The 19,547-nt window shown below is 40.7% G+C and overlaps 4 protein-coding genes across 4 annotated transcripts; all 4 read left to right on the forward strand.

Moving 5' to 3' along the window:
* Positions 1–1,209: 1,209 nt before the first annotated feature.
* On the forward strand, positions 1,210–1,818 carry LOC117924779 (probable glycosyltransferase At5g20260). Its single transcript, XM_034843493.1, has 2 exons — positions 1,210–1,482; positions 1,606–1,818. Exons 1-2 carry the CDS (start codon positions 1,210–1,212, stop codon positions 1,798–1,800), a joined length of 468 nt encoding a protein of 155 aa, XP_034699384.1. The 3' UTR covers positions 1,801–1,818.
* Positions 1,819–5,572: 3,754 nt separating this feature from the next.
* On the forward strand, positions 5,573–7,015 carry LOC117924780. The gene has a single exon (XM_034843494.1). The coding sequence runs from the start codon at positions 5,573–5,575 to the stop codon at positions 7,013–7,015; it is 1,443 nt and encodes a 480-aa protein (XP_034699385.1).
* A 1,144-nt stretch (positions 7,016–8,159) lies between these two features.
* Positions 8,160–10,351, forward strand: LOC117924781. Its single transcript, XM_034843495.1, has 2 exons — positions 8,160–8,181; positions 8,250–10,351. The coding sequence occupies exons 1-2, from the start codon at positions 8,160–8,162 to the stop codon at positions 10,349–10,351; spliced, it is 2,124 nt and encodes a 707-aa protein (XP_034699386.1).
* A 4,061-nt stretch (positions 10,352–14,412) lies between these two features.
* On the forward strand, positions 14,413–15,006 carry LOC117924782 (receptor-like protein 1). The gene is made up of 2 exons (XM_034843496.1): positions 14,413–14,433; positions 14,659–15,006. Exons 1-2 carry the CDS (start codon positions 14,413–14,415, stop codon positions 15,004–15,006), a joined length of 369 nt encoding a protein of 122 aa, XP_034699387.1.
* The last annotated feature ends 4,541 nt before the right edge of the window (positions 15,007–19,547 follow it).

Raw genomic sequence — 19,547 nt, forward strand, 5'->3', positions numbered from 1 at the left:
CCTTTAAATACTAAACTTTGAAAGTTTTCAAGTATTTGTCATGAAAATCCTTTAAGTGGAAATACGTGTGGGTCATTGATTCACAACCTTATCATGAAATTGACGTGATCCATTAATAAGTATGAGATGTTACATTAAAAATATGACAAAAAAAAAAAGAGTATAAATATTGATTGGTAAAAGCCCTTTTCAAGTGTAGGAGTATGCAAATCATATAAGAGTATTTATCTTATGCTATTATTTAGTAAATTTTATCTCCGATCATTTATTGACCTATGATTTTTATATCTACAAAATTTCTTGAAAATTCAAATATATAGGTGATTTTTTCATCATGTATACCTCATGTGAATTGATTATTGTCATATTCCCAATTATTGTTAAAATACAAGGAGAATGAGAATAAATTTAAATTTTGATATTGAAGTATTGTATTATCATTCAACCCTCTAGCTAATTCTATTGATAAAGAAGGCACTTTCAACCATTCATATGATCAATCTCAAATTTGGAAAGCTTTACATATAACTCTCTACTATACCCATTAAGCTTTCCATCTTTGTCCTGTCCTATTTTAAGTGATTGACACATTCTTTGAGACAATATTTTGCTTTTAGCTAAAGATGTGTTCAAAGACAATTTCAAACTACAATTTTAATGTAATAAATTTTAATTAAACACAAGAAGAAATTTCTCTACAAGTTAAGAAAAGTACAAAAAATGAATTAAATTCTACAAGATAATTAACCAAAACAAAGATACTAATATTTTGAGTTTTATGTTAGACCAACTCATTTTTCAGAGCAAACACCCTTACAAAACTCTTACAAGCAAACCTAATTTGAAAAGAGCCCTAGTATTTAATCTTAGGCTGCCTTCATGATGGCCTTGGTCAGCCTTCCTACAGTTTTTCTATTTTTACTTAAGAATCATGATTTTCTTTTGTTGTTTACCAGATGTGTCTGCCATTTGACAAGTCATCAAAAGGTGGATCCCACTCATATAATTTGGACAGCATTACTCTAAAGGTAGGTCCCGAATATAGAATTTGGACAATAGCAGCAAGACTGCGTGATGAACAAGAATAAAAAAACCTACAGATATTTGGTTCCATTCTATGCTCTATGTCTGTATCTAAAACCATATCTATCGCTCATACCCTTTCACGAAAGTGAGTGGAGAAGAAGACACAGAAGAAGTGAAGAAGCCATGGCAACATCGAGTCCCACACGGTTCGTAATATTTCCAGCTATTCTCTTCCTCATTGTTCTCATCCCTTTGTACCTGTCACCCATAAATCGAAACCAAAGCATCCTCCTCCATTTGCTCCCTACGCATTCAAACCATTCAGAGACCACTCACCAAACCTTTCAAACCTCATCATCCCCATCTTTGTTGCCGAAAAATGATTCTGCAGATGGGGTTCCCTCAACTTCCACTGATGGAGCCAGAGCAACTAACGACATAAGGAAGCGTTTCAGAGTGCGTGATAATCTACCACTTCAGCATTGATTTCTGTTTGGTTTGAAGCTTAACTGGTAATTTCGTTCATTAACCGTTTGTTTTTTCTTTTCTCTTCTTTTCTTTTTGGGTGCAATTTTATAGGAGAAAATGAGTCATGTGGAGAGGATTGAAGAAGGTCTGGCGAGAGCCCGAGCTGCCATACGCAGGGCGATTCGGACGAGGAATTATACTTCAGAAAAGGACGAAGCCTTCATCCCAAGAGGAGACGTCTACAGAAATCCATACGCATTTCATCAGTTAAGTTCAAAGCTAATTCATTCTATTGAGGAAGAATAATTTAATTTCTAAACTAGAGACATGCATCATCTTTATTTAGTTATTAATCTCTTTGGTGGCTTCATTATGCAAGAAATTTTGATTAAATAGGAACCTTACATCTTGAAAGATTTTTTTAAGTAGAATGTGATGTTGAAAAACCATGATTTTGTGGACAAAGCAATGTAGCATTTCGTAATGCATGCTTGAAGAAGAAACTATCCCTAACTTATATTCTTAGATTCGGCTCATAATTAAAAAATTATTAAGAAATAATTAAATAAATAAAAAATGCTTCTATTATATGATTTAGAAACTTATCTTAGTTTGATTGTAGTTTCATGTGATATCATAATTTTAAAATTAAACATAACAATAAAAAGGATGATTGTAGTAAAATGCATATTTTAGGAGTGATATTAGAGATTTAAAAACCTTTTAACTACAATGAGTAAGCCAACAAATAACTTAAGGGTGAATAACTTGTAACTCTTAATTTCAGGGTGCAAGAAATGAACAAAAAACATTAATTTATAACCTACTGATAATTTTTTTTAAAAATTCTAGGGGCATATGACCTTTTTGGGCATGCATTAAATCCGTCTCTTTTAGCTAATGTTTAAATATATTTTCCTAACAAAAATTGGGTATTTGACAAAATTTTAAAAATTGAAAAATCTTTTAAAACATATATATATTTTTTATTGGTATTCATTAAATGTTTCTTCCAATTTTAAAATATATATCTTTTAAAATGATTTAGGTTAATTAACAACCAATACTAGTTTTTGTTTATAAAAAATAGTAAAACTCTTATACAAAATACTAGAGATTCACTTTAAAAATAATAATTTTTAGAACAGTTTAAAAAATATAAGTACTAATTTTTTTTTTATTATCTCAAATTTTACAAATGTGTAAGAATAGAAAGTAAATTCTATTTTTCTATAAGATTTTTACATTTTAGTAATAGCTAATACTATTTTTGTTTTTAAAAAGTAAAAATAAATAAAACGGTATGACAAAAGAATAATTGCATTCTATTAGTTAATTAAATATCGTATTTTCTTTCTCAGTTTCTACCATTATGAAATTATATATTTCTCTTATTCTCATAATACAACTACTTTACATGCATATGCTTTTTATTAAATGAAAATTACAATTACTAAAATCCATCTTTTTATTTTTCTCTTAATTTTTTTTTTAAATCTCATTTATCAATTACTTAAATAACTCTTTTATAGGCTGAAATGATTAGTGAAGGGTTATAAGCCCTTCCAACTTATTGAAGCTCTTTTTCAACAATAAATAAATAAATGATTTTATGTGTGGAGTTCTCATTAATTGCATCTTTATCATAAACACTTTTAAAAGTGAATTAATTGGCGTACTTTTGCATGGAAATATTCCGAAAGAATTGAACTTGACTGGGCTAGGCTATCTATTTTTGGAAAACAATAATCTCTCGGGAGAGATCTCTGGAGGGAGTACTTTGGAAAGTTCCTCCCTAGAATTGTTGGACATCAGCAACAACCCCTTTTCTAATGTAATTCCTTATTGGATTGGCAACTTCTCAATGTTAACTTCACTTGTCTTGTCCAAAAATTCTTTTGAAGGCGAAATCCGAACAGGCTTTTGCAAACTCAATAAACTCCTCTTTTTAGACCTCTCAGAGAACAAAATTAGTCTAGCATCCATACCTCCTTGTGCCAATCTATCAACCATGAAGTACTTACGATTGTTGAGTAATGAATTAACAGGATTGATACCATATGATCTTCCAGAAGCTAGCTCCCTCATAGCACTGGACTTGAGGGACCAAACTATCAAGCACAATCCCTCCTTGGATTAGTTCACTTTCAAATTCGAGTGTTCTTTTCTTGAAAGGAAATCAAATTCAAGATTCAATTCCTGCTTATCTGTACCAACTTGAAAAAAATCAGGATAATGGATCTTTCTCACAATAATCTCTCTGGATCAATTCCTTCTTGCTTCAACCAGATCATCACATTTGGGAGGAAAGGAGTAAGGGAGGACAAATTTGGAAACGTTGATTATGTGTGGGCAGCAAATCTTTCCTTATCATCATACTCATATGACGGAGAACTCTCTTATTTCCGTTACCTTTTTGGGGTCGGTGATGCTGAGTCTTGTGGGAGCCCCACTGAAAAGTGCCACGTGTCTCTCTCTCTTTTGGCCACGCGGACGATCCCCCCTGCGACACGTAGCATAGCTAATTCCACCCGGACGGGGGAATCATCACTCATTCCACCCAGGATGTCTCACAGTCGCCATTATACCTGGCTGACATTCCACCTTGTCCGGATATCTCATATCCGGATCTGGGCGACGTTCCACCTTCTCCAAGTATATCTCATCCGACACTTTCCGCTGAATGGGAAAGGGAAGACGATTCAACTTCCCCAGATAGACATGCCCGGCTACTCTAGTGACAGCATACCCAGACAACATAGCTCGTTGAATATTCGCAAATTCACCGGATCCACTTCCGCCCGCATATCAAGAAGATAACTCTGACAACACTGACGACCAAGTCCACTGAACTGTCACTCATCATTAATGCAAGATACATTCGATAAGACATTCCCAAATCTTCTCAAGTTTCCTGACACACTCCCGATATTTAAAAAGTCATAAAGTGCGGCGACGTCCACCGCCTAAATACCTTCCTGACAACCGCCTTCTAACACCAAAAATGTCATGATTGCTTTACCTATAGGCCACAATCATGACAATGGGACCCACTAGCCAAGCGGTGCCATACTTTCTGACACTATATAAAAAAGGCTTCAAACAAAGAGAAAGGTAAGGTTCTTTCCCTAAAACAAACCTGAAAGCTTGATCTCTTGAGTCATGGCTAACAAAACCATCGGAGGGTGCGTCCGGACATCCCATCCGGATGCCTTCTTGCAGGAAGAAGGAAGGAATGATACCATGCGTTGACCGAGATTTCGTTGCTGATTGACAATTACTGTAGCAGGGAAATTTCGCCACCAACATTGGCGCCGTCTGTGGGAATTGTCTTCTCTTCTTAGTAAATCCTAAACCTTCCAACTGTAAAGATGACTTCACCCTCAAGGAGTCGAGCTTCAGCCAAAGGTGCTGAAAGTCACTTTGAATGGCGGGATACCATGGAAAGACGACAGCGGGAGAACGAATGGCAGATGCAAATTCTGCTCCAAGAAACAAGGAAGCTCAAGGAAGAAAATGATGTTTTGAGGAACCGAAGTTCACCTCAACCTCAGCACTATCAGTGGAGGCAGGGTCCCCATCATAGTCAGGGAGCTCCACTCCCCCGGGAGGCAAGCCCAACCCTTGAGGCGCATCAAGTATGGCCTGTCGAAACCCCAGTGCATGCCCACCGTGCCCAACGAGATGAAAGCTCAAGCTCCACTCGGGTTTCATCCAAACTACGACATGAGAAAAGGCCCCAAATATCTAACGCCATGTATGCGCGTCTGAGACCTCAAACATCTCACAAAAACAGGCCTCGCGCCACCGTATTGCCAGAGGTATGCTCCGAGCCCTAGAGATATGCTTCGAGCCCTCGAGCTCGCCTACTTTACAGGGACATACCGCCCACCCCCCAGTGGCGCGGAGTGGTAAAAATCCCTTGTACACAGCCGTTCCAGGCTCTATAAGCAGGCGTCTAGATGACATGCTCTCCACGCCTTTCAGCTCACGTATTATTAGATATGAGCCCCCTCGAGGGTTCATCGTCCCGAAATTCTCCACATATGATGGGTCCAACGATCCCTTTGATCACATAATGCATTATCGACAACTCATGACCCTTGACATAGGGAATGATATGCTATTATGCAAGGTTTTCCCAACCAGCCTACAAGGCCAGGCTCTATCGTGGTTTCACCGACTGCCCGCGAACTCGATTGACAATTTTCGGGATTTGTCCGAGGTCTTCGTAGGGCAATACTTATGTTCAGCCAGACATAAGCAGAATATCAGCACCCTGCAGAATCTCAAAATGCAAGAAAACGAAACGTTGAGAGAGTTCATGAAGCGCTTCGGACAAGCTGTCCTTCAAGTCGAATCGTACAACATGGACGCAATTCTCCAAATTTTTAAGCGGAGCATAAGCTCGGGAACCACCTTCTTTGAGTCTCTCGCCAAAAAACCTCCTACAACCATGGACGAATTATTCCGGCGTGCAAGTAAATACTCCATGCTAGAAGATGACATCCGCGCCGCTACACAGCAGGTTTTGGTAACTGGCCAGACTACTAAAAATGAAGCCACCAAAAGCTTCAAAGCGCCCAACCATCCGGGGTCATCCAACAGGGGGCAAGAGGAGCGGCGCCCGCCACCCATTCGAACACCACTCACTATGTCGTGCAAAAAACTGCTTCCTATAATCCGCAATCTGACTGGATTCAGGTGGCCAGTACCGATAAGATCGAACCCCTTAGAAAGGGATTGTAACAAAAGATGTGATTACCATAAAGATCATAAGCACACAACTGAAACGTGCATAAGCCTCCGTTATATGATAGAGGAACTCCTAAAAGCTGGACACTTGAAGCAATACGTCCGAACAGTGCCTAAAGGTGGAGAGTCACCCCATAATCGAGGCCCACGCGCCCCAGCAACTCCTATTAGAGCAATGATCAACTACATATACGGAGGACCTTTGGATGCCGAGTGCAATTCCAAAAGGAAAAAGCAAAGACTGTTGCGAGCAGCTACAATTCAAGAACACGTGAGCCTCGTCCAGCCGGGATTGGTCAATGGGAGCATCCATCCCATAGATGGAACCATTGTCTTCCCCGCTCCAGATCCATCCCGAGTGTTGCAGCCACACCAAGATGCTCTCATCCTAACAATAGGGGTGGGAAACTACGATGTAAAAAGAATCTTGATCGACCCAGGCAGCTCCGCGGACTTATTGCAGGTGGCGGTCATCAAACGAATGGGTTTTGAGCCCTCAAACCTGGAGAATCCTGGAAGAACCCTGTCCGGGTTCAATGAGTCATCTACAACCTCACTTGGGGATATAATACTACCGGTTTATGCCGGGCCTGTTATCCTAAACAGTTTATTTTTTGTGGTTGAGGATTTATCCCCTTTTAATGCCATCTTGGGACGTACATGGTTACATGGAATGAAGGCCATTCCATCCACGTATCATCAGAGGGTCAGCTTCATCACCCAAGATGGGCAAATTAATCTTTACGGAAGCCAGCTTGCTGCCTGACAATGTTATCAGGTCGCTCGCAAGGCTGAATCTAGCACCAACTGTGAGCATCTCTCCAAAGAAGCAGGTACTTCCGATCAATAGCAGTTACAGCACCCAGAAGACAAAGATCCCCCGGCAGTGGACCCGTTAGAGGCCGTCCGGATATTAAAAGATGGTGAACGCTTTACGTATGTCAGTACCCTCCTACCACTAGCCGAGAGATTTGAACTTCAAAAGGCGCTCCAACAAAATTGTGATATCTTTGCTTGGGCCCACTCGGATATGCCTGGAATACTTCCAAACGTCGCATCTCACCGGCTCAACGTATTAGCCACTTCCAAACCCGTTCGACAGAAAATCCGACAATTCCATCCAGATAGGCAGAAAGTCATTCAGGAAGAAATGGAAAAATTATTGGAGGCCAGATTTATAAGGGAGGTGGAGTATCCAGAGTGGTTGGCGAACGTAGTAGTGGTCCCTAAGAAGGGAGGAAAATGGCGGGTATGCGTAGATTACACCAATCTCAATGACGCGTGCCCCAAAGATAGTTTCCCACTGCCACGAATAGATCAGATAGTAGATGCAACCTCCGGCCATGAAATGCTATCCTTTTTGGATGCTTTCTCCAGATATCACCAAATTCCCATGGCTCTGGATGATGAAGAGAAAACCTCCTTCATAACTCCTCATGGGCTCTATTGTTATAGAGTCATGCCATTCAGACTCAAGAATGCTGGTGCTACATATCAAAGGTTGATGACCAAGATTTTCAAGTCGCTGATTGGCGATATCGTTGAGGTGTACATTGACGATGTGGTAGTCAAAAGCAAAACCCGAGGCGAACACTCCCAGCACTTACAGGAAAATTTTCATTTATTGAAAAAGTACGACATGAAACTTAACCCAGCCAAATGCGTGTTTGGAGTAAGTTCAGGGAAGTTCCTAGGGTTCATGGTTACCCAAAGGGGAATCGAAGTCAATCCAGATCAGGTGAAAGCAGTCGCTAACATGCTTGCACCAACAAACAAGAAGCAGCTACAACGCCTTACCGGCAAACTCGTCGCTCTCGGACGCTTCATAGCTCGATTCACAGACAAGATGAAGCCCTTCTTCTTGGCACTCAGAGATATTAATAAATCCGGATGGACCCAAAACTGCTAAAATGCATTTGAGGAAATCAAACGGTATCTTTCTCAACCCCCCATCCTAAGCAGCCCGCAACCTGGGGAAAGACTATACCTGTATTTGGCAGTTACTGATTGGGCTGTTAGCGCGGTCCTGCTCCGCTCTTTGTCGCCCCGAGAGCAAAGACCCGTGTATTTTATCAGCAAAGCGCTCGTCGATGCAGAAACAAGATATTCAAGGATGGAACAAACTGCCCTGGCGTTGCACACGGCTGCTCAGAAGCTGCGTCCCTATTTCCAAGCTCACCCTATAACCGTGCTCACCAATCAACCTCTCAGGAATATTCTACATAAACCAGACATAACAGGCAGAATGCTACGATGGGCAATAGAGTTGAGTGAATATGGGATAGGTTATCAACCTAGATTATCCCTGAAGGGACAAGTCATGGCAGACTTTATAGCAGAATTGCCTGAAGCGCGTGCCCCGGATGAAGAATCAACACCGGGTGATTGGTGGTCTCTGTATGTTGATGGTGCTTCCCGCTCATCCGGATCAGGGGTTGGACTCCTCCTCAAAGCACCAATCGGGAAGCGACTGGAGCAATCCATCCGTCTGGATTTTCCCGCTTCAAACAATGAGGCGGAATATGAGGCTATCCTATTCGGATTGAACCTTGCAACCACTTTGAACGCCTCGAAAATCAAAATCCATAGCAACTCCCAGCTTGTTGTGGGCCAAATACTAAAAGAGTACGAAACCAAGGATGAGCGCATGGTCAAATATTCATTGAGAGTACAAGAATCACTCAGCCGGCTGGAAAAATGGATCATTGAGAAAATCCCAAGGGGCGATAATGTACAGGCTGACGCCTTGGCAGGGATAGCTGCATCATTTCCCGTAAAAGAGTCAACAATGCTACCGGTATACGTTCAAACCACTCCCACCATTGCTGAACCACACATCTGCAATATAAGCCCAAAGGAAGATGATTGGGCGGTTGACATCAGAATCTACCTACAAACGGGGACAGTGCCTGAAAATCCTAAGCATGCACACAAAGTTCGGATACAAGCATCCCGCTTTACCCTGATCGGAGGTGATCTCTATAGACGATCCTTTGGAGGTCCGTACCTTAGATGCTTGGTCCAGCCGGAAATTCAGTATGTCCTATCCGAACTTCATGAAGGCATCTGCGGCAACCACTTAGGGAGTAGAACCCTAGCACATCGGGTGCATTCTCAAGGATATTATTGGCCTACAATGAGACAGGACACAGAGATTCATGTCAAGAAATGCGACAAATGCCAGAAATATGCACCAATCCCACATATGCCTGCTGAGGCGTTAAACTCAGTAACAAGCCCCTGGCCTTTCGCACAATGGGGGATGGATATCATGGGACCCTTTCCCACTGCACCAGCTCAAAAGAAGTTTCTGCTCGTTGCTACCGATTATTTCAGCAAATGGGTAGAAGCTGAGGCCTATGCAAGTATTAAAGACAAGGACGTCAAAAGGTTCGTCTGGAAGAATATAGTGTGTCGGTTTGGAATTCCTCAGGCAATCGTTACCGACAACGACCCTCAATTTGATAGCTCTGTCTTTAAAGGTTTTTGCGTGGAACTTCACATCAAGAATCTGTACTCCACACCGCGATACCCTCAAAGCAACGGTCAAGCGGAAGCAACCAATAAAACCCTACTAAGTGCGTTGAAAAAACGGTTGGAAAAAGCCAAAGGAAAGTGGGTAGAAGAGCTACCCGGCGTCCTATGGGCCTACCGTACCATACCCGGAAGGCCAACAGGAAATACCCCGTTTGCCCTTGCATACGGAACAGATGCTGTCATCCCAAATGAAGTGGGTATGCCAACAGCCCGGACTGCTATCCAAGGCCAAAGAAATGAAGACGACGAGCTTGCAAGGCACTTGGATTGGGCGGATGAGGCTAGAGAAGCAGCATCCATCCGGATGGTCGCATATCAACAAAAGGCGGCTGCGTACTACAACAGGAAGGTGCGACCTCGAATTTTCAAGGAAGGTTCATTAGTACTTAGAAAAGTTTTTGAAGATACAGCTGAGAAAGGAGCCGGAAAACTTCAAGCCAATTGGGAAGGTCCTTATATGGTGTCAAAAGCCAACGAAAACGGGTCATATCATTTGCGAACCTTAAGTGGAGCCCTTCTACTTCGTCCTTGGAATGCAGCTAACTTGAAGCAATATTATCAATGAAAGAGAAATGGGCAGACAATGTGAATAAGTATATCTCATTAATAATTGTGAAATGTTATACAAAAGACATCTGGACAACGGATACAAAGGGAAGTAGTAGTAAAAATTACAAAAAGAAAAGTTTTCACTGGGAAGGCTTGCGGCGCAATTTTTCCTCCTCACCCGGGGGAATCGAGGGGACATCCCGCTTGATACCGTGTTTCTTCATGCAGCAACGGTAGCCAAAAAAGTACATCTCGTCTACCTGCTTCTGATAATCAGCCTCGAGCTCCTCCCTGTGCGCAGCAAACTCAACCTCGAGTTTCTGCCTTTGCACAGCAAACTCAGCCTTCAACTCTTCTTTTTGCTTTGATAAACGCAACTGCAAGTCTTCTCTTTGATTTTTCTCAATTGTCGCTTCCATCCGGAATTGTCTCACCTCCCTTCTTAGCTGGGCCGCCTCATCCTCCGCCTCGCGCAGGCGGGCGTCTGCAGCTTCCTCAAGGCTCTTTACCTCTGCTAGCTCCAACCGGAGAGCTTCATTATCGTCCTGGGACTTCTTCAAGGCCTCAACACTCTCTTCAGAAGCCCTCCGGGTGCCGAATAGACTGGATTCAGCCTGCTCCAACCTTAAGCGCAATTCATCTTCATTGCTCATGCGCTGAGAGACAAAGGCTTTCATATGATCAGCAGTCCGCAGCAGGTCCGTAAAAAGGTTTCGATGTTGAACCATGCCGCGAATACCGCTCACCAGCTACAGATAAAACCCACAAACAATCGATTCAATACCAGCCATATGAAAAACACATCAATATGAAACCAAAACTCAGGAGAGATGAGCTATACCGTTTCCGCCGCTTCGAACATCTTTACTGAAGGCAAAGTAACCTCTGAGCCAGAGGGAATTTGTTTCAGCATCTCTTGCAACTCCGCATAGCTGCTGAAAGAGCTGGCGGAGGTGCAAGTTGCATCATCAACCGGACGCCCCTTTGACGGGATATTATGGTGTGGCTCATCCCTCAGAACCGGACCTTCAACGATCGCGACCGGCTGTATTTTCGGATGGGTCTCTTCAGGCGAACCCTCCTCCATAACCGGAACCAGGTCGATTGGACTTCTTTCTGCCATCACTGTCTCGCTCTCCGCCGGATGAACCTCCTGGGCGGATGAGCAACTGACCTCAATGGTTTCCTCAAAACGATCCTGAAGCCTTCCGCTGAATCCAGACGTCAGGTCGCGAGCCGGTTGAAACATCCCTGCGGATGCCTTCTTCACTGGTGCCCTCTTAGGGGAGGATGCCTTCTTCATTGGTGCCCTCTTCACCGGTACAAGAGCGCGCGAACTTGGTTCACCAGGGGGCAAACCTTGATCTTCAGGAACTGTTTCTTCCATTAGAAGCGTCGGGGGAGGCAACGTTTCACCACAAGAAGTCCCAGTTGCGTCCTCGTCCGGGTGAGGGGAGACAGGCTGGCAAACGGAGGCCGCTTCCTCAGCCAGAAGCGCCATCCGAACGTCTGCTGCCAATGAAGGCCCCAAAAGGTTTAGGCCCGCAAGATGATCGGAGCCGCTTGAAATAGAAGGCGGGAGGGGGTTTTCTGGCTCTCTTGTTGTCACCTCCTTTTCATAAGCTATAGGGGGTGGTACAAACTCCTTCGGGGGAGTTGGGACCTTTATTTCTTTTCCCTTATTTAGACTCTTCTTCTTCTTCTTTTTTGCTGGAGCACCAGCAGGAGAAGAAGACGCAGGGCGTTTACTGCCGGGAGCCTTTCGTAAAGTTCCTTCCTGCCTCATTTCCTCCCTATCGCTAAGAAGTGCCTGGCGAACCTGGGCGTCCGCCTCGGGCGCTTCCGCGTAGAAAGGAAGATCTTTGAGAACGAAATGTTCTCCAGTCACCATCTCTTTGGGAAGCCGCCTGGGGAGGATATTGAGTACATACGGCTGAGGCTCTTGGGTAACTGAACGCAGATTCTGCGCGGAGAGAAGTGTTTCCCAATTTCTCTCATTCGCCGTAATCTCAAACATCCTGTTCAAACGGTTGAATGAGGCTTTTTCTACCCACTCCACCAGCTTCCCCCTTCGTTCTCTGCCTGCAAGAAAATAAAACCGATAATCATCCTATGAAGCGAATTTAACTCACAACTACAAAAGAGCAAGAGACAACTTATTCTTACTTGGGTGCTTCAGCGATCGATTGGGAGTGAATTTCTTGTCCGGATGCACTGACGAACCCGTCCATGCACCCGCAACAATCACATGTCCTGTGGCGGCCCTCTTAGTTGAATCAGGAAGGCCGGTCACCAGCTGAAGTGATGGAAAACTGGTGAAAAAACTGTAGATGTCGTTTTTTCCCTTCTTGATGGAGTAAACAAACAGTACCTCCAACAAGGACAAATCCAGGTTAAACAACATATCCAGGATGCTGCAACCCATCAGCACCCGGATAATATTGGGGTGGATCCTAGCCGGTGGAATCTGTGTATAGTGAAGGAACTGCTTGAAGAGTGAGGGAAGCGGAAAGCGAAGACCCGCATTAAACTGCTCCTTAGAGAAGCAAATGGAATTATTCTCCGATTTGGCAGTCGACACGGCATCACCCTCTAACAGACGGACGGATACTTCGTTTGGAATACTAAAACAATCTCGAAACTCCTTCTCGCTTAGAAGATCAGTAGGGTTAGGTCGCCCGCTTGAACTACTTTGCTTGGCTGCACCAGTTGCCACCTTTCCCTTCTTTGAAGACATCGTGGATTACGTGAAACCTGCATTACAAGAAAAACGACAATCAAAGCGCATTCCAAGCGTGTCGCGTTGCAAAAACCCTAAACCCATGAACCCTAACTCAAAGACTATACTGACATCAGTCAATCTCGCTAGAAAAGCCATTTTCTCAGCAACATCACATTCAAAGAAACCTACGAATAACCCTCAAAATACATTGGAAACCCTTTGTCAACCTCCAGCGCAACACTGACCTCTTCAAATCTCAAACCCTAACAAAAACCAACATATATCATTCGCTTCTACCAACCCAATCTATCCCCTCAAAAGGACAAACAAGCAACATCGCAAGCAACAAAGTGAAAAAGAAAAGAAGAGTGGAATAGCAAACCTTGCAAAGATTTCTGGAAAAAGTTGGAAAAACAGTTATCACGTTTTCGAGCTTGTTCTAAAGAATTTCTGGGAGCACTCAAGAGTCTGGAAAGGGAATGAAAAGTATCGACAGATGGTCCTGGGCCCCTACTTATGAAAGCGACGCCTCGAAAAGCCCCCCCCAAACGGAAGGAAACATAATGGCACCAAGTTCTGAAGCGACATACTGTTTGGCATAATTTTCAAAAGTCAGCGCGCCTCACCAGCTTCCACAAACAAGAAAGCACCACGTGTCATCATCGTCCAAATAAAAGAGAAATTGTATAAAGGTAACATTTTTATCCCGCCTTTTCTGACGAAGCCAGACAGACGGTATAAAAGGGGGCATTGTGGGAGCCCTACTGAAAAGTGTCACGTGTCTCTCTCTCTTTTGGCCACGCGGACGATCCCCCCTACGACACGTAGTATAGCTAATTCCACTCGGGCGGGGGAATCATCACTCATTCCACCCAGGATGTCTCACAGTGGCCATTATACCCGGCTGACATTCCACCTTATCCGGATATCTCATATCCGAATCTGGGCGACGTTCCACCTTCTCCAAGTATATCTCATCCGGCACTTTCAGCCGAATGGGAAAGGGAAGACGATTCAACTTCCCCAGATAGACATGCCCGGCTACTCTAGTGACAGCATACCCGGACAGCATAGCTCGTTGAATATTCGCAGATTCACCCTATCCACTTCCGCCCGCATATCAAGAAGATAACTTTGACAACACTGACGACCAAGTCCACTGAACTGTCACTCATCATTAATGCAAGATACATTCGACAAGACATTCCCAAATCTTCTCAAGTTTCCTGACACACTCCCGATATTTAAAAAGTCATAAAGTGCGGCGACGTCCACCGCCTAAATACCTTCCTGATAACCGCCTTCTGACACCAAAAATGTCATGATTGCTTTACCTATGGGCCACAATCATGACAATGGGACCCACTAGCCAAGCGGTGCCATACTTTCTGACACTATATAAAAGAGGCTTCAAACAAAAAGAAAGGTAAGGTTCTTTCCCTAAAACAAACTTGAAAGCTTGATCTCTTGAGTCATGACTAACAAAACCATCGGAGGGTGCGTCCGGACATCCCATCCGGATGCCTTCTTGCAGGAAGAAGGAAGGAATGATACCATGCTTTGACCGAGATTTCGTTGCTGATCGACAATTACTGTAGCAGGGAAATTTCGCCACCAACAAGTCTGGTGAGGGTGATGTGGTGGAATTCATATCAAAAAGTAGGTCTGAGAATTATGCCGGAAGCATTCTGCACTTCATGTCTGGAATGGATCTTTCAGGTAACAAATTGACGGGTCCTATTCCTCCTGAAATTGGATATCTAAGTGGGATACACACAATAAATTTGTCGCACAACCATTTCAGTGGACACATCCCAGAAACATTGTCCAACCTGAAGGAAGTAGAAAGCCTGGACATATCCTATAATGAGTTGACAGGTCAAATTCCCCCACAATTGATAGAGCTCAACAACTTGGCAGTCTTCTCTGTTGCTGACAACAATTTATAAGGGAAGACTCCAGAGAGGAAGTTTCAGTTTATTATATTTGACTAAAGTAGTTGTGAGGGAAACCCTCTTCTATGTGGACTGCCATTAGAGTAAAGTTGTACTCCAACTGAACCCCCACCAGCAACACCGCCAGCTTCAGAGAATGGAGAAATTGGCTTATGGAAAGTCATATTTCTGTGGAGTTTTATAGGGTCATATGAAGTGGCATTCTTAGGCATAACAGTGTTTCTTTACTTAAGCTCCTACTATAGGGAGCTGTTCTTTTATTTAATTGAAGGACATGTCTCTTTTCTTTGGTCGAGGACTTGGTGATTAAGCCAAATACAATATTTATATAAATGACTTTATGTTTGTTGGTTACTTCGTAGATTCTAAGAATATCATAAATTTTGGTGGACTTTTTATTTTTAATTTTTATGAATCATGCCAGAGTCCACATTAGACAATTAGATGCCTTCCAAACCAAGCGAGAGCTTGCTTTATTGGGTGTTTTTATTTATGTATTTTGTGTTATATATATAAATAAAAACGCTCAAAACACATAACGATTTAAGTGGTTCAAAACGTTTTCTATATTAAAAGTATTTTTTAAAAGTTTTGTCAAACGGATTCTAAATAGATCAAATAAATATAGTTTAAGATTGATCAATTGTTATTAACTAGATAGATAACATACATGATTAAGATTGATATGCCTCAACCTAGTGACACTACAACAAATTCCTCATTTTGCTACAATATTTTTTGGCATGGATGGTATTTTATGGTAAAAAATAGACTTTTGTAGTGATTTTTTATGGTAAAAAAGTTATTTTAGGGATAAAATTTTTATTTATGATACAAAATCATGCTTAACCAAATAATATATTTGTGGCCAAAAAAAAAAATCATAATAAAAAATAAATTTCATCACAATATCAATTTATGGTAAATAATTTCTATAAAATCTTGTCACAAATTTTTATTAGGGAAGATAATTGGTAAAAAATAAACATATTGGTATTTTAAGAATTTATATGAACATATTATGTATAAACAAGGACCTTGACTCGAAAGGAAAATGCAAAGAAAAATAAAGGAAAAGTTAATTTTATTTTTATTATATAAAATATATTTAATTTTAAAAAGAAAATATTAAATATAAATAGAATGACTTAAAAAATTAACAAGTACCAGATGAGAGGGCACTTACATGTTACAGCCCAATAATCCAGAAATTCATCACCTGACTGAACTGATGTTATACTCCGATTTAGGGTTTACTTTCAGCAGAAGAAGCCCCATCTCTTTACACAAAAGCTTTCAGTTATTCCTTCTCCAAAACCCTGCGTTTCGGTTGATCTCTGAGTTCAAGGTACTGTTCCAATCTCTGTTTCCAATTGAGTCTCGATCGACTTTAAAATAGATACAATAGTTTGGATGCCGAGAAAATAATGAGAAGACGATAGAAAGTTTGAATCGTAAAATTTTCACCATTAGGGCTCTAAGTGTTTTTTATTTTATTTTATTTCTTTTGGATTGTTGGCAGTAAAGAAAGTGAGAAAGATGACATAGTAATCAAAATGTCTGTGCTGTGTTTTTTTTTTTTTCCTAATAAAATCTTCGTTTTCTTGGAACCGAAACACAGGGTCCGATTTTTCTCTAAGTGCTTTATAAATTGGGAATGTTGGAAGTTTTGAACCCTCACGCTTCTCTCTGAACAACGAACTATTGCCAGATTGAATTATAACTCGGGCTTAAATTTTTGTTAGATCAAGGTTCTCTGCTATTCGGGATGATTTCTTCTATAAAAAAAGGTTTAGATACAGAAAAAAAAATGAAAAAAGCAATTAAGATTTTGGACTGAAATTTTCACCTACCATGATTCGGGCGGGAGTACACAACAATGCCACCTGATTGAAAATTCATACTACGCACGGGCTTTTTCTTTCTTCCTTATCCTTGGAAGCAAAAGATGAGATATAACGAAGTAATGAAAATGTTTTTCTCTAAGTATAGATATGATGATGGACAGTATGTATAAGTTTATTTAACATTCATTTCTCCATTTTTCTGTGATTGGATCTCGTTTGCTTGTTCTCAATTCTATTCTACTATCAGTATTTTCAAACTGTTCACTCCTTGTATCTTGTTTGATTTATCTTTGAATTTGGAATTCACTAGGAACAAAGAAATTTCATCTGTTTGACTGGTTTTAAAACTCTTCATTATAGTTATGGGAAGATGTTGGGTGAGTCACTCACGAGGAATTGGATTAGTGATCATGACTAGCTAAAGCAGATTGAGCGATCAGCATTTGATGACTGTTCTCTGCTTCTGTGCTAATTGTTCAATTTAACTGTTTATTGTAGGTTCATGCAGGAGATTGTGGAGATCATTCATGTACAAGGATCTTAAGGTAAGGATTTTTGTTTGTTTCATTATTAATGTCACCAACAAGTCCTCAATCTGTTTTAACTTTTGGTTCTAACTGGAACAAATTGAGAATATCTGCCTTTCTACCATTTAAAATGAAACTTTCATTTTCAACTTCGATTAAAGTAATGTATCACATGTGCCAATTCCAAGACTTGTATTTGCTTTCGAAATGCTATTTTTAAAATTTTAAATGGAAGTAACTATGTGTGATTAGAACTTCTCATCTTATTATGCTCAGATCAGCTGGAAATACAAAACAGAGCCCAAGCTTGTCTTGAGACTGTTCCCAGCCCTTAAGCTCCAGCGATATGGTCCTGTGATGTATGATTAGAACTTCAGTTGGATTTTGGTTTGACTTGAAATAACAGCTCACTGGAATAGTGAAATATATTGTTTGACTTACAATCTCTTTTCGGTATTAATTTCTCTGATACACTAACTCATGCATGTGCTGAGATGTTTATTGATCATGTTTACTATTAATTTCAAGTTTAAGTGGAATGCTGAAGGGTTCCTGGCCTTGATTTCTCACATAAATGAAGATGATGCAGGCACCAAGGCTTGATGTAGAAGTTCTTAAATAACACTGAACTCCCTTCCTTGGATGAATGGAAACAATACATTTGAAAAATGAAAAAGAAAAATTATATATTCTTATATTTGTACTCCACCTGGATCTAGATAAAATGATATATTCTTGTTTGTCAGTTTTATGACTGAATTTTTACTTGATGCTGATTCTCTGACAGGGAACCATTGATCTTCTTATGACAGTCTACAAAAAGGAATCTATTTCAGTTGGTAAGTTACTTCATTAACTTAAAACAATGATGCACTGATGTTATCTTGCATTTCTAAGCTTAATTTGCTACTTAACAAGGCCTAACCCCAACTTAGAGTAAAGTAATGAATTCTCTTCTGTATTCTACTTTGTTGGGTTATAATTTTCTGATGGAAAAAAAGATTCATTGCCTTTTGTCACTAACTTAGCCCACCTATATTGTTGGCCTCCCCTTTGTGTCTATTGCACCTCATACTCATAGCAAGGGAAAAGAAAATGAAAGTAAAGGAAAATTTATCTGTTTCTTTTCATGATTTGGTAGTTACTCTATGTTGCACATTAAGGTTGTCTTGTCTTTTTGTGCCCACATCGTTGCTATATATTCCAATAAATCATTCATTTTCTGTTCAGTCCTTGCTTACTTCTCACCCATGTAAGATTCTTCATTTTTTATATAATCATTTTATACATATGTTTTGGAGCCAATGAACAGTTTGTACCATGAAGCTGTTCAGCTTAGTAGGTACAAAGTAATGTCCTCTTAGTGGAAACTGGAACAGAGATACATTTGTATTTATTTATTTATTTTTGTGTGAGATTGTGGGGGGGAACGGCTTATCTTTATGCATGTAAAACCACTGTTCTTTTTATTGGCTATATTGCTTTTTTCCCTTTTTTATCTTTCAAAATCAAACAATGCATTTCATTGACTTCCATAAGGATATGCAGAAGGATGAGTTATCCTTGCAAACATGTGGAGCACTTTATGCAAGTTGTGGGATCTAATGAGAATGCAATATTCAGGAAACGCAGCCAGGTTTTTTATTGTAACTCTATGCTTTTCATTCAGCACAAACTTCTAACTTATATATTCTATTAATTGGTTCCCATATTTGTCGTAAAAGTTGTTCCAAACTTAAGTGGTGGTCCTCGTGTTCGTCTAATGGGTTCTCTCTCAGATATTCTTGATTCATGGAGTAAATCCACCAAGGCACCAAGGTTGTTATTTATTTATTTATTTATTTTTTCCTTCCCTCCATTTATTTTTCTTGTACTTTCTTAAAAAAAAAAATATTTCTCTTTATGTGTATTTTGTAGGATATCAACAACAAATAATAGTTTTTAATAATATAGTTTTCTCTGCAGCCTAGAGACACATGTTATTATGTTGCAGGTGTAGGATTTTCCCAGAATTAAGTTATAGTGGATACCGGTAACATGCCTATACTTGGGATGATTATCCTCCACTTAAGAATATCTTGGATGCGGTATGCTTATTCATTGTTTCTTCTTATTCAAATCTCCTTATTTATTGCTTCCTCTTATTATGTTAATTTGTGTT

This window comes from Vitis riparia, chromosome 11, assembly GCF_004353265.1.
Source record: "Vitis riparia cultivar Riparia Gloire de Montpellier isolate 1030 chromosome 11, EGFV_Vit.rip_1.0, whole genome shotgun sequence".
Classification (NCBI taxonomy): Eukaryota; Viridiplantae; Streptophyta; class Magnoliopsida; order Vitales; family Vitaceae; genus Vitis; species Vitis riparia.